The sequence below is a fragment of the Chanodichthys erythropterus genome, chromosome 12 (assembly GCF_024489055.1).
Source record: "Chanodichthys erythropterus isolate Z2021 chromosome 12, ASM2448905v1, whole genome shotgun sequence".
Taxonomy (NCBI): Eukaryota; Metazoa; Chordata; class Actinopteri; order Cypriniformes; family Xenocyprididae; genus Chanodichthys; species Chanodichthys erythropterus.
This window is the reverse complement of record NC_090232.1, coordinates 46,722,348-46,737,456: the sequence shown is the minus strand read 5'-3', so window position 1 is coordinate 46,737,456 and position 15,109 is coordinate 46,722,348. Positions and strand designations below refer to the sequence as shown.

At 35.8% G+C, this 15,109-nt stretch overlaps 1 protein-coding gene across 1 annotated transcript; it reads left to right on the top strand.

Moving 5' to 3' along the window:
• Positions 1–291: 291 nt before the first annotated feature.
• On the top strand, positions 292–12,596 carry asf1bb (anti-silencing function 1Bb histone chaperone). Its single transcript, XM_067404328.1, has 4 exons — positions 292–839; positions 4,196–4,311; positions 4,667–4,843; positions 11,559–12,596. The coding sequence occupies exons 1-4, from the start codon at positions 731–733 to the stop codon at positions 11,748–11,750; spliced, it is 594 nt and encodes a 197-aa protein (XP_067260429.1). The 5' UTR covers positions 292–730; the 3' UTR covers positions 11,751–12,596.
• The last annotated feature ends 2,513 nt before the right edge of the window (positions 12,597–15,109 follow it).

The following is a 15,109-nucleotide window of genomic DNA, read 5'->3' as shown; positions in this document are numbered from 1 at the left end:
GTTCATGTCTTGCTTCATCTTATTCCAGCTGACGTGTTGAGGTGAAAATCACAAACTAAAAGTGCCCCATATTACAATAATTCCCCCTATTGTGCTGATATTGTGTGTCTGTGAAGCTGCTTGAGATTTGAATTGATTTCTGTTTTCATTAAAATGGTCACTTGACACATTATCACAGCATTTTTTGTTCATATTTCATTCTCAAGTAGGCTGTGATCTGCTTTATTGCTCAAAGCAGAGATTTCCTCCAGTCCAGCAGGCTGCAGAAGAGAGCAGGTTTATTCCATTAAAGTGATCAGAGAGGAAGAAAAAGACATCAGATCCACAGCACTTGCTGCTGTCATTCAGTATCTTTGCTGCATCTTGGGACGTTTTTCTTTAGGATCCTGTGGAAAGGACGGATTTTGATTCTTTAATTTGGTTACTTAAAATCATGTTCATTCAAATCCAGCACTAAATGATTTGTTCTTCAAGATGTTCCAGCAGTGAGTGAAATGGGTGTGTGTCGACCGTCTGATTAGTTTAAAAAGTACAAAATAATCCCCTCAAGAGAAACCCCTGCTGCTTCACCTGCTAACTTACAGTAGAGGACCTTTTTGTCAATCTGACTCCGGTTTCACACTTCCGCTGGATTTACCTCAGACTCACTCCAGTGATTTGGGCAGTTTTTAAGAGGATCTCTTCCGTAAACACAAGGCCGATTTTTGTGGATCAATCCCTGTGAACCATCATGGCCAAAGTGCAGGTGCTAAACGTGGCTGTTCTGGATAATCCCAGTCCTTTTGGAAACCCGTTTCAGTTCGAGATCACATTTGAATGCATGGAGGACTTACCTGAAGGTGAGAGATTTCAAAAATTAACATTATTTAACAGGTATTTTGCGAATAATGTGTAAATAATCCAATACCGAATTCTTAAGTTGCCTTTTTTTAGGATCATTATTCCTTAAAATAGCAATAATCATAAGGATATTCATGGAGATTTAAGCGGGAAAGCTCTTATTGTCAGTTTTTAATGTTCACGCGCTTAATATTTTGGCGCCGGCGGGGAGTTCGATGACAGCGCGTGACCGCCCCTCTTTCCCTGATTGGTCAGATGGGAGACCTGAGGCGTGATCGGTGTGCTTGTGCTGGCTTTGATTGGTTGAAATTTTTTTGACGTCACGTGTCGGGAAGCGCTATGAAGATTTTGTGGCAGAAGCCAGTAGCACTGTCCAAATTTCATCAGCAGGCTCTTCTTGCTTGGAAGTTATGCTACACCCACAATTTTTCACCACATAAAACCTTTCTATGGAACAACTCTGATATAATGATTAGAAATAAATCTATTTTTCTCTCTACATGGTTTAATAGAAATATAATTGGTATTCTTTCCATTTTTGATAAATCAGGTAATTTTTTGTCTTATGAAAAATTTATGTCTGTTCATAATTTCCCCTTACCGTTTAAAGAATATAATGCAGTGATTAAAGCGGTTCCTTCCGGTCTAACTCAACTTGTTATATGTCATCTAGCTTTTAGTAAGAGTGACACAAAAGAACCAGATTTGATTTTAGATGGAATTAGTATATTTAACAAAAAATGTAATAATAAGCATATTCGACAAATCCTTCAAAATAAAACATGTAACACTCCTAAAGGCAAATTTTATTGGGCTTCTCTTATTGATTCTATAGACTGGAAGGAAACCTGGCTGTTACCTCATAAATACTGCATCCCAAATAAAACCAAAGAAGTTCATTTTAAAATACTACATAAAATATATCCTGTAAATGAAACTGTGGCAAAATATATGGAGATTAACAATTCTTGCTCTTTTTGTAGAAATAATGAGGAAACGCTGATCCATTTATTTTTCCAATGTGAAAAAACTCAAAGATTTTGGAATAGCTTGTATCTTCATATAGGCCTTGATTCTTCCAAATCCTTTCAATTAAAAGATATAATTTGTTATTATAAAGGTTCAACTAATACTCCAATAAATTATATTGTTAATTTTTTTATTTTGTTTGGGAAATTTTTTATTCATAAACAAAAATTCTCTAACTCGCAGCCTACCTTTTCACACTTTTTAATTGAGATTGATGCTTTTCTCAAATCTCTTAAATTGATTAAAAACAAGAAAAGCGACAGATTTTTGAAATCTTATGATGATTTGTTTGGTAATACCTCTGATGCATAATGCTTCTTCTGTATGTGTTTTAAGATGTTATGTTTATTTATTTACTTTCCTTTCTCTTATTTGTTTGTGGAACTTTACATTAAGATTTTGTGAAATGTCATTCCTGTAGAGGTTTCGTCTGTTTTGTCTGTGTATCTGTATCATTGTTTGACGCATAATAATAAAAAAAAAAAAAAAAAAAAAAAAAAAAAAATTTTGTGGCAGAAGAAATTGAGATTCAGTTGCGCTTTATCAACATTGAATTTGCTTCTTTACTGAAATAAATTGTTTTATTGTATAAACACAAATAAGCGACGACTCTTGAAGTTAGTTAGCCTCTTTAATTTGTTTGGTAAATTGTATATCCATAATCAAAAATGGACACTCTTAATCATATGGTTATGATTATATGGTTTGTAGAGTTTGAAAACATCTTTCTCCCAGACTTGTAAATTATAATCAAGGTTTTTGTGAGCCATTACAATTTTATTAGTTTAAATTTTTTATCTATTTATGTATTCAAGTATAATGTAATGTCATTATGCCATTATATTCTGTACAAGTTTCTATTTGTTGTGTAGAATGTGTAGAATTTTTTTTCCCCCTATTTTTATTTTAATTTTTTTTTTGTTAGGCCTTTTGACATTTTTACTTTTGCCCATGATCATATTTGAAAAATAAAACGTCAGGCATGTTTCACCTGTTTTTCACAAAAAGAAAAAAAGGAAAAATGTTATTCAGTTTTTTTCAGTTAACCTTATAAACCAACTTAATGGATTAGTCCACTTAAAAAAAAAAAAAAAAATCCTAATAATATGCTCACCCCCATGTCATTGAAGATGTTCATGTCTTTCTTTCTTCAGTCGAAAAGAAATTAGGGTTTTTGATGAAAACATTCCAGGATTATTCTCCTTATAGTGGACTTCAATGGCGTCCAAACGGTTGAAGGTCAACATTACAGTTTCAGTGCAGCTTCAAAGGGCTTTAAATGATACCAGACGAGAAATAAGGGTCTTATCTAGCAAAACGATTGGTCATTTCCAAAAAAAGAAAAAAAAAAACTGAATATGCTTTATATAAACACAAGTGATCGCCTTACGTGCTTCCGCTTTCCGTATTCTTCAAAAAGCTTATGCCGTATGTCCTACGCCTTCCCTATTCTACTTATGGAAAAAAACGAAACTGGTGCCGCATTCGTTCCGTAAGTTGAATTGGGAAGGCGTAGGACATACGGTGTAAGCGTTTTGAAGAATACGGAAAGCGGAAGCACGTACAAGGCGATAATTTGTGTTTATAAAGCCTATACGTTTGTATTTTTTATTTATTTTTTTTTTTTGAAAATGACTGATGGTTTCTCTAGATAAGACCCTTATTCTTCGTCTGGTATTGTTTAAAGCCCTTTGAAGCTGCACTGAAATTGTCATTTTGACCTTCAACTGTTTGGAGGCCATTGAAGTCCATTATGTATTAAATTTTTTCATCAAAAACCTTAACTTCTTTTTGACTGAAGAAAGAAAGACATTGACCTCTTGGATGACATGGGGGTGAGTAAATTATCAGGAACATTTTATTTGAAAGTGAACTAAACCTTTAACAGTGATCAGATATGACACTTAATGGCCACATAAAATGCTCATAAAAAGTTGTTCAGTCATGGCATCAAATTTGTAGTCCAACCACCCAACCCTGAAGACAAATTAACATTTTAAGAATAGCAGTTTTTGATTTGTAAGTAAAATAATGTTTGTGGTTAACACAAATACAAACCCTCAAATGATACGTCTGATATATTAACCACATATGAAACTTGAAATACAAACATAAGGACTACAAAGGCTGTCCAATTTGTCATGCATGTAAACTTACATCCTTGTGGTAATTTTGCACTAAATGTTCTGTCTGCTTGCAGCTGTATTTTTTACTACTAAACATTCAGTCTTGAGCTCATTGCATTGGAAAGACCTTGTGCAATCCAGAGATTTGAATATGCTGTCACTGAATATGTCTTATCCCTCTGTTTCTGCCTCTCTCTCAGATCTCGAGTGGAAGATCATCTACGTTGGCTCTGCAGAGAGTGAGGAGTATGACCAGATTCTGGACTCGGTTCTGGTCGGCCCAGTTCCTGCAGGAAGACACATGTTTGTGTTTCAGGTGAGCCGAAATACTAATTCCTGGTTCTGTGCAATTTGATCATCTTCCTGCATCCAAATCTCAGCTCTAAGCAGTATAAATAACACCTTCTTGTTAAATAAATTGCAGTGCACTGACACCTAGAGATGAACTGAGAAAGTGCATCTGTAAATTTGCCATAAAGTGCACAAAGTGGATTGGAGAGAAACATATTCAGTTGAGGCACTGAGATTTGATCTGCATTTATCTTTTGGAAACAGTGGACTGCATCTTTACAATCAACTTAGATTAGTCTTGAAATACACAGGGCCTTTTGTCGATATCAGGTTATTTAATGAGTGAACCAAGAGTTTCTCTCTCTTGACCTGATTGACAGGCGGACGCTCCAAACACAGGGCTGATCCCTGAGAGTGATGCAGTGGGCGTGACCGTAGTGCTGATCACATGCACCTATCGGGGACAGGAATTCATTCGCATTGGCTATTACGTCAACAATGAGTACACAGACCCCGAGCTACGGGAAAACCCACCAGTCAAACCCGACTACACACAGGTGAGACATTACATTTAGATCGTGCTTTACCCACTAATAGCTATGTTTCCATGCACTTATTTTTATGCGCATTGTGGGATATCTCATAAAAAAAAAAAGCTAAATAGAAACGGCAAGATGTGCATAACTTCTAAAAATGTGCAAAAAAAATGTATGCGCTCAACTGAGGCCATCCTTAAAAATATTATGGTTTGCAGTAACAGTAAAAGAAAAAAAAAAAGGGGTCGGTAGGTCGGTCTATGTATTTTTTTAAGTTTCAATGTAAAAAAAAAAGTACAATTTTGGTGATGGTGATTACGTAGGTATGAATTTAAACAAATTAGCATATCGTGACGTCACTGACTGGGTCTTTCAACCCGTGCCTTCGGGCGCAGCTGGTTTCCACTGTCGGGCCTAAAGCGGGCACGCTAGTGCGTGCCAGGGCCAGTCGCGTTTCCACTGTCACTTCCGGGGCTTGATCGTGCCTCATCGGGGCTTCCTCAGGGCCAACGGCCCGGGTTTTCCGGCCCGCCGAATAACTTGGTCCAAAGCGGGCCAGCTCGGGCTTGAGGAGGGAGTGGGTACGAGCAAAGGTGGAGTTTATCTGTGTGTGGAGACGGAGGCGCCGATGATTACATGTAGGTTACCAGCTAACACCAGCATTAAAGACTTTTAAAATCATTTTAGCTCAAAACTCACTTTTAGACAGCAGCAAGTGTTTTAAATAGCCTTACTTATGTTTGTGATCCGATGTGGATTCTGATCACTAAGACTATACGCGCTATTACCACAGTAAACAATGTAAATACGACGGCTTGAAGAAATCAGAGAAATCTACGTAGGCTATCACAATCATGTAATTATTTGATCTGTCAGCACGTCTCGTCTCTCAACGGGTTGAGACGAAGCGAACGCACCGGCCATAGTGTGACATCCGTTAACCAATAGTGTAAACATAGATGACAGTTTTTATTTAAAAGAAAGAACGTAGCCTTCGTTTGTATGTAGGCCTAGGCTATTTATATATTTACAATACTTACTAAAATATAATTCATATTATTTTATTGCTTTTGTATTAGTTGTTTGAAGAGTAAAAAAAAAAAGTTCGGTCTTAACGCAAATTTACAACCAGCAAGTCGGTCGGACTTAAAGCAAAAAAAAATAAAAATTTGAGTCGGTCCTAAATTGACAGGGTCGGTCGGGTTACGGCAAACAAGAATATTTTTAAGGATGGCCTGACTAAAATACATTTTTAGATGCACATCAAAAAAGTATGTGACTTTGCGATGGTCCAGTTATGCCGTCCCAATCAGCAGACTGAAATGCTGTTTTGGTCATTCTGAGCAAAGTTCGGTATATTTCCCTCCCAGAAGTGTCTCACATGATTGCGTATTATATATGTAAATTATTATATACAGTGGCTTCTACTGCAGCAACTTACATTTTTCTTAGTTATTTTTAGCGCCAATTTATCAGGAAGTGATGTTTTTTGTTCTCTTCAACTCACTGGATGGAAACGCTGCTTAATTCGTAAATGTTTTATGTGAATTTCCAAATTTGTTAAATTCACAACTTTGGATGGAAACATATCTAATGTTACAGCACAATTGTTAAAAGACTAAGATTCCACAAATTCTGGTTATACTGCTGTTGAAAAAGGATTTTTTTACATGAAACCTTTAAAATGAAATGTACACAAACAAAAAAAAGTCAATTTATAAATGGAATATCGCATAAAAAAATTGTGAATAAAGCATCATTTCCATCCAGCGAGTAGAAGGGAAGAAAATCATCACTTCCTGATAAATTGATGCTAAATATCACAAAGAAAAATGTAGGTTGCTGCAGTAGGCAAAGACACTTTTTGGTTTTTTTCGTATATATAAAAACTTGCACCTCAGAGCGCGTAGATGAACACAATAGACCATTTTGGAGCAGACATCACAGTTACGACACTTATGCACATTTTGGTGGTAAAAAAAAGGGTAACAAGTGGAGGAAAACAGGCAAAATCCACAAATGGGCAAAAAAGGTCTTCATTTTTATAGAGTACTGGCATCAAGGATGGCATTTAAAGCAAAATGTATGGGGTCAAATTAATGCCTTAAAGTTTTGCACAAAAATAAAGTTTTACAAAACACAAAAAAGAATTGAGCAATAAAAAAATGTTTTGCAAACAAAAATAATAAATTGCAAAATAAAATAACGTAGTGCAAAAATAAAAATATAATCAATTACAAAAATCAGCTGTAATCCTATTTTATCCTTGCCACATATTTATGCTCAAACCTACTAAATCATTTGCAACGCTCATTTTATTCTGCGTTTCAGTCAAGCGTGCGCTCACGATACCGGTTTTCCTTTGCGCTGCACTTTTCTGTGCGGATCTCTTTATGGCACTGGTTTGACGTGGGGGTGGAGTCAAGAAACGGGGGCACGCCCCCGCGAAATGCATTGGAGGGGAAAGTAATCGGCGACAGGTGAAATAATTCTCTGACATGGTTAAAAATAATGAATGGTTTGTTTTTGTTGGTTTGTTTAGCATATGTTGTCGCCGATTACGACCCCCTCCAATGCATTTCTTATAGTAATATGACCCGTTGCGCTCTGTCTCACTGCCTGTATCCACTTTTGTGTCCTTAAACATTCGTTTTTTGGGGTCGACAGCTTATAAAAACTTATTTCTGTTTTTTTTTTTAGCTTTTTAGTTGTACACCTTGTCACACAGCAGCTTTTAGACATTGTTCTGTTTTTTGTAATAAGTCAGAAAAGACAAGAAGGCAGCCTCACGCAATACAAACTCAATGGAGACGGTTGGATTGTTTTTCCCCCGGTGAGCGTGGTTTTCAAATTATAATAAATGCGCTCTGTCTCTATGCTTGATCTGATCTGTTGCGATCTGCGTCTCCTGCCGATGACGTGTTTCGCGGGGGCGTGCCCCCGTTTCTTGACTCCACCCCCACGTCAAACCAGTGCCATAAAGAGAACCGGGCAGAAAAGTGCAGCGCAAAGGAAAACCGGTATCGTGAGCGCACGCTTGACTGAAACGCAGAATAAAATGAGCGCTGCAAATGATTTAGTAGGTTTGAGCATGAAAAATATGTGGCAAAGATAAAATAGGATTACAGCTGTCACTGATTTTCGTAATTGATTATATTTTTATTTTTGCACTACGTTATTTTATTTTGCAATTTATTATTTTTGTTTGCAAAACATATTTTTTTCCGCTCAATACTTTATTTTTCTTTTGCAATTCTTTATTTTTATTTGCAAAACATTTTTTTTATTGCTCAATTCTTTTTTGTGTTTTGCAAAACTTTATTTTTGTGTAAAACTTTATGCCATTAATTTGAATCCATAAAAACGCAGACATTTTTGGTTGCAAGTCATTAAACAGACAGACTGGACTGATGAAATCTGTGATGATTAGTTTACTATTAAAGCATGATTTTTATCTCACAATTCTGACTTTTTTCTTGCAAATCTGAGATTATATCTCCCAATTTGGACTTTATAACTCGCAATTGCGAGTTTATACCACAGTTCTGAGGAAGAAAGACAGAATAACAATTTTGATTTTTCTTCACAGAATTCTGAAAAATAAACTTGGAATTGCGAGAAAAACATGAACAGAATTGAGATTTATGCTGTGGCTTGCACAGACTGCTGCTGCAGAACTGTCATTTTCTGCCACCAGGTTGGCTCCACCCACAAAACATTTCATCACTTTTTGCAAACACCCAAATGGTCTATAAATGTGGTCATATTGTCTTGCTATTGGAGACGGAAGACTGACTTTGCGCAAGTGTTCGAAACACAAAACGGAAAGACCGAAACAACATTTGCTTTGTGCAACGAGATCAGTCTGCTGATTGGTCCAGTTATGCTGTCCCGAAATTCACATGACTTTTTTGATGCGCATCAAGGAATTTATTTGGGTAAATGTGTTTCCATCATAGTTAATGCGTATGTTTTCTTATCTGATAACACATTTATCCTCCTCAATTGAGTGCATTTTTAGAATTTATGCTCACCTTGGTGTTTCCATCCAGCTTTTTTTTTTAATGCAAAATCACAAAATGCTCATAAAAATGTAACGGCAAGAAGTAAAATGATCAAAGCATAGATATTTTCCTTACTGATTTTTACTGAATGAGCACATAATGCTTTATGAATTGTATAATGATTTAAAACATCAATATAACAATACGTATAGACATTATTAATACATAACATATATTTATATTGAAATTATTATGATTTTACTTGTTGACTGATTACATGATTAATCTATTACGGATGAATTGGAATAAAGCAGGAATACAGATATGAAAAAGAAAGTGAATGTAGACAAGAAAACCCATTAACACTCAATACACATTATGCATGTTATATATTGAGAGTGTATTTGTGTAACACAGATCTGCTGCATTTGAAATGTGGTAATAGCGGTCGGATCAAAGAGGCAGGTGGCTGCCGTTTATAGTCCAGTATCGTTTGTAATTCATTCATTCTGCTAAACGATTCCGGGTCGCTGCCATTGTGCGTGCTGTTACAGAATCCCAAATTTCCATCAGTTCATTCTGTTGCGAATTAAGAGATTCTTAAACCATTCAATGAATATTTAAAACTCATTTCACATTTGACACATGAAACAGTTTGCTTTAAAGCATAGAAATGGGAAATGGCCACCACTACTGAGAAATGTCTTAATAATAATAATATACTGGTAACACTTTACATTAAGGTTTCCATTTGTTATCATAAAGGGGTCATAATGTGGATTTTGTGTATTATTTTAACATGTTCTTTGAGGTTCACTAATAATGGTTTTGCACAAAACAACAAATATATATATATGTTCAAAAACTTTCTTTTTACCCTTATTTCTGACCCTCGGTCTAAAATGATCCTTTTTTAAGGGGCAGCTCTGACTTGTCAGTAAACGGACACTGTTATGATTGGCTAATGTCATTGCATAGTAGGGCTTGGTAAAAAATATTGATGTCTCGATTTTAATCGATTCTCATTTTTACAAACCGATATCTATTCTTATATCCCAAGAATCTTTTACTGTAGCCTGTTTACAGCTGATAAATGAACACAACATTGTAGTGCACCTCCCATCCATTAAATCACTTTTGATAAAAACAATGTCTTAGATTTCAAATTTTGTCCGCCTTATTATGAAACCGAAGTAGTGTTTTGGCACTCTTTAACGTGGTGACAGATCATGTGGCGTGCCTCAGATCAAGTGAAGCGCCGGCGCGCAGCGCACCTTAACGGATCATCTCTTCCTCTATCTTCAATACCAGTTACAGGCAACAGAGCAAAATAAGTACAATTGAATACCAAATGACTCATGTAATCGCTCATTCAGTGCTTCAGTCATGCTTCAAAGACTTCAAAAACAGCTTGTCAACAAGCTCTGAAACTTGCAGGATGTTTTAATAGTACAGACACCTCGTATATGTCTAAAGATTAAGGCAAATTTGATTTCTCATGTCATAACCCCTTTAACCACAATCAGTTCACATGAGCTAACATTGAAAAATAGCTCTAAAGCATTTATTAATCTTAGTTAATGTTAATTTCAATGTTTACTAATACAGTATTAAAGGATTAGTTCACCCAAAAATGAAATTTCTGTCATTTATTACTCACCTTCATGTCGTTAATCTTCAGAACACAAATGAAGATATTTTTTGATGAAATCCGAGAGCTCTCTGACCCCTCCATAGAGGGCAATATAATCAACACTTTCAAGGTCTAGAAAGGTACTAAAGACATGGTTAAAATAGTTCACATGACTGCAGTGGTTCAACCTTAATTTTATGATGCATTGGGAATACTTTTTGTGCGCAAAAACAAATTTTTGAATGAGAGTGAAAGAAGAGAATGAGAGAAGAGAAGAGATTGTTGAATAAAGTCATTACTTTTGTTTTGTTTTTGTGCAAAAAAAATTATTCTCGTCGCTTCATAATGTTAAGGTTGAACCACTGCAGTCACGTCAACTGTTTTAACAATGTCTTTACTACTTTTCTGGACCTTGAAAGTGGTAATTAAATTGTCAGAACGTCTTTCCGAGGTTGAAACACTGATTGGGCGTTTACACAAGACATGATACAGTTGTACTGTATCTTTTAACATACCTTCAGATGTTCATTCATGTTTATTTCGCGCTGTAACTGGTATTAAAGCGGAGGAGAGGATGTTCACACGCGCTCGTGCTGTTGCTTCTCTTTAACTGAGGCGCTAAAGAGATCTGTCACGCCACATTAAACAGCGCCAAAACTGTATTTGCTTTTTGAATCTTATAATAAGATGGACGCCATTTGAATTCTGAGACTTTGTTTCATATCAAAAGTAAAAAAGCACAAAGATTATTGCGATTTACTGGATGGGAGACGCTACATATTCTGCTCATTCATCAACTGAAAACAGACTAGACTAATCGATTCTTGGGATTTAAGAATCAAAAACGGTTCGTAAAAATGAGAATCGATTAAAATCGAGAAATCTATATATTTTTTTTTTACACAGCCCTATTGCTCATTGTTACTATTAGTGCATTAACTAACTGTAACTAGTGTGACCTTGTTGTAAAGTTGTACTAATATATTATATTTTAATGAATAATGTAAGCACTAAATCTTTAAATGGCAGATTCAAATCCAAATCGTTGTTCTTTTTGATTTTTCATCTTTATTTATTTTTTTTTTTTGTCGATTCACAGCTACAAAGGAACATCTTGGCATCGAACCCTCGAGTGACCCGTTTCCACATTAACTGGGAAGCAACTGTGGACAAGATGGAAGATTCAGAGAATGTAGATCCCGCCCCCAACACCATGCTCCCGCCCACCTCCATGCCCGGCAAAGCCCCACCCCTTGGACTCATGCCTGACAACTCTATGGACTGCTTATAGAACTCACACACAACAACATACAACCTCATACATAAAGTAATAAATGTATTATCTTGTATTTATACACCTACATGTTCTCACAGTTGTGACTGGACACACACGCGCGCACTCATCTCCATCCTCCGGCACTTATTATTGCTCTGATGCCACAGCTGGAGCAGTCAGGGACTTCACAGGCCTCTTCTTGCACTCCCTGTCCTGAACACCAGGGGGCAGAACCTGCAGCACCAGCAGACACGGACTGTTTTCTTCTGTTTTCCTGTGGTGCGCATCACTAGTGGAAACATGTTCAGGTCATCAAAACATGTTCGAGTCACATTTCTCTGCGCAATTACAGAAATTAGAAATTATATTTAGCTTAAATGCAATTTAGCACTTTTAGGACCATTATTATTTTTACATTCTGAGTAATAAATCCCCCATGTTGTCTTTATTATAATGCAAAACAAGCTCATTTTCATTACTGCAACATGATTAATGATTATAATAATAATAATAATAGAACATTTTTATTGATGATAATAATAACTGGTATAAATTGTAAGGTATTATACATCATGGTAGTGTTGACACTATATATAACATCCGTGAGCTTTGTTTTCTTAATTCTGGGGTGAAATGTGACTGACATGTTTTTGTGAGATTCACGCTGTGATACGTTACGCTCAGAAATCAGAACTTTTCTGGGAGTGTTTTTGTTCAGATATGATTGATCTTTGGAAACCGTCACAATTCCAACTCTGTTTCTGTTTTGTTGGGGTGTGAGTTTATTTAGAGAAGTGTTTTGTTATTTCGGTTTTAATCTGAATGCCTGGTTTATATTGTTACTTTTGTTGCCTTATTTCATCCCATGTGATATTTGTTTGAGAAGTCTTTGATTGAATAAATATGAACTTTTGTCTTTGTAAAACTGTCTTTGGTTTTCTCTCGCTCTTTTATACAGACACACCCTGTGTGTGTCTTTTTATGATGTTGCTAAGCAACAGATATTAGAGATGGCACTTTGGGCTGCTCCACCTTTGATCCACACATCACATCAGACAACTACTCTTCCTTTCATCCCTCCATCACTCCCTCTGCTCTCGTCCCATAGTTTCATTTTCCTTCCCTCTATTCTCTGTCCTCTGATCTGGGTCTGTGGAAATATGCAGACTGTGGGTCAGAGGGGCGACGGACGGACGGACACACTGGCATCTGGTGTGCTGTGGAAGATAGTAAAGTTAAATAAAATACAACATTTTAAACTAGTGGAGTCTTTGCTTTATGTTCAAAGAATTTTCAGGATGACTATGCAGTTTACATGGAACAATGGGAGCAGTGTTATTTTACTATCAATGATCAGTGGTCCGATCCAACAGACGAGCTGCTGTAGCTCAAATCGCTCAAGAAGTTAATGCTGGTTCTGATAGAAAAGTGTCAGAATACACAGTGCATCACAGTTTGTTGCGTATGGAGCTGCATAGCCGCAGACCAGTCAGGGTGCCCATGCTGACCCCTGTCCGCTGCCGAAAGAGCCAACAGTGAAGCATAAGAACTGAACCAGGAGCATTTCCTCCGAGGAGGCAAGGGAGGCAGTGCCTCCTCAAAAAAACTGGATGAGAAAATAATCGATATTACAAAAATAAAACAATGCACATTACAATATTTGACATAAAAAATTGTAAAAGTCACTTGTTTTTCTAAAGAAACGCTGACACCCGCAGGTGAAGTTACAGCGTAGGTCCGCGTCTCTGTGCCTCCCTTCAGCTCAGGGAAACAAAGCAGAGCCCCCAAAGCGTGCGGTGGGTTTAGTGGGGGGTAACTGAGAATGAATGGGGGTGAGTCACGTGAGAGGAGGCAATGCCTACATCGCGCTATGATTGGATATGATCGGTTACGATTGGACATGATTGGTTCGTGCGATAAATCCCGCCTCTTTGTTTTGGTGCAGATTCTTGTGGAATCGGCCTGAATGAAGACAGTGATGGCGTTAATGGGAAAACTAATTAAAAAGTAAGTAAACTACTGTCACTTAGATATCTCCGTTTTGTTTTTATGTCAAAACAAACTCGAAATGGCTTGAAAACATGAAGACTGCGGGAGTTTTTAGTGAGCATTCAGCGTAGTGAAATTAAAGGTACATCTTTGTGTCTGAGTGAGTGACAAATCTTGATGACTGCTGAAAATAAACTGACTTTTAAAAAGAAAAGCTGAATATCAGTTTATAAAATATTTTGTTTAAATTGTTACTGCCTTTAGTCATTATTTTGGAATGAATATAAAAATGCATAAAAACACTAACTTGATGAAATTTATACTTGGGTTTAATAAATAGAACATTACATAGTGTAAATATAAAAAATAGAATTGTATTTGGTCTCTCTTTTTATGTAATGTTAACTTAACCAGGAAAATTGTGTAACAGGAACATAAATTGCCTGATATATATATAGAAAGCTTTTGTAACATTATCACTACTGTTCAAAAGTTTGGGGTCAGTAAAAGTTTTTTTTTTTTTTTTTTTGAAAGAAATTAATACTTTTATTCATCAAGGATGCATTAAATTGATCAAAAGTGACAATATAAACATTTATAATGTTGCAAAAACTTTCTATTTCAAATAAATGTTTTCTATTTATCAAATAATTGTATAATGAAAATATATAATTATACATTATATATTAATTATATATTTTTTCTATATTTTATTTCACTTAACGTTTATTTTATATCAAGTAAAACTTTTTTAATGGTTTTAGTTTGACCATTTTGGATCCACCAAGTTTTAGTTAACTATAACCCTGCAACGTAGCTAGTTTATACACAGGGAAATCAAATAATGCTTTGATATTTTGTGTTACCCTTTTGAATTTTAGCTGTTTTTTTTTATTTCTGTGTTTTATATTAGTTTTGCAGTTCAAATTTTCCAGGCCTAAAGTGATAACTGACACCATATAGAGTGATAAAATGTCCTTCTATTGGATCCTTCCCAGATGAAAAAAATACTATAGTAATTTATAGTAAATACTATAGTGTTTTTGAACCATACTATAGTAAATTGTAGTATACTGTATATATTATAGTATTTAACACTTTGTTAAAGGGTTAGTTCACCCAAAAATGAAAATTCTGTCATTTTTTACTCACCCTAATGCCGTTCCACACCCGTAAGATCTTCAGTAATCTTCGGAACACAAATTAAGATATTTTTGATGAAATCCGATGGCTCAGTGAGGCCTGCATAGGGAGCAATGACATTTCCTCTCTCAAGATCCATAAATGTATCAGTACTAAAAACATATTTAAATCAGTTAATGTGAGTACAGTGGTTCAATATTAATATTATAAAGCGACGAGAATATTTTCAAAAATATTCAAAA

Coding starts and splice junctions, on each gene's coding strand:
- asf1bb (XM_067404328.1), top strand. CDS start 731: ATGGCCAAAGTGCAGGTGCTAAACGTGGCTGTTCTGGATAATCCCAGT. Junction 840..4,195: donor CATGGAGGACTTACCTGAAG/GTGAGAGATTTC, acceptor CCTCTCTCTCAG/ATCTCGAGTGGAAGATCATC. Junction 4,844..11,558: donor TCAAACCCGACTACACACAG/GTGAGACATTAC, acceptor GTCGATTCACAG/CTACAAAGGAACATCTTGGC.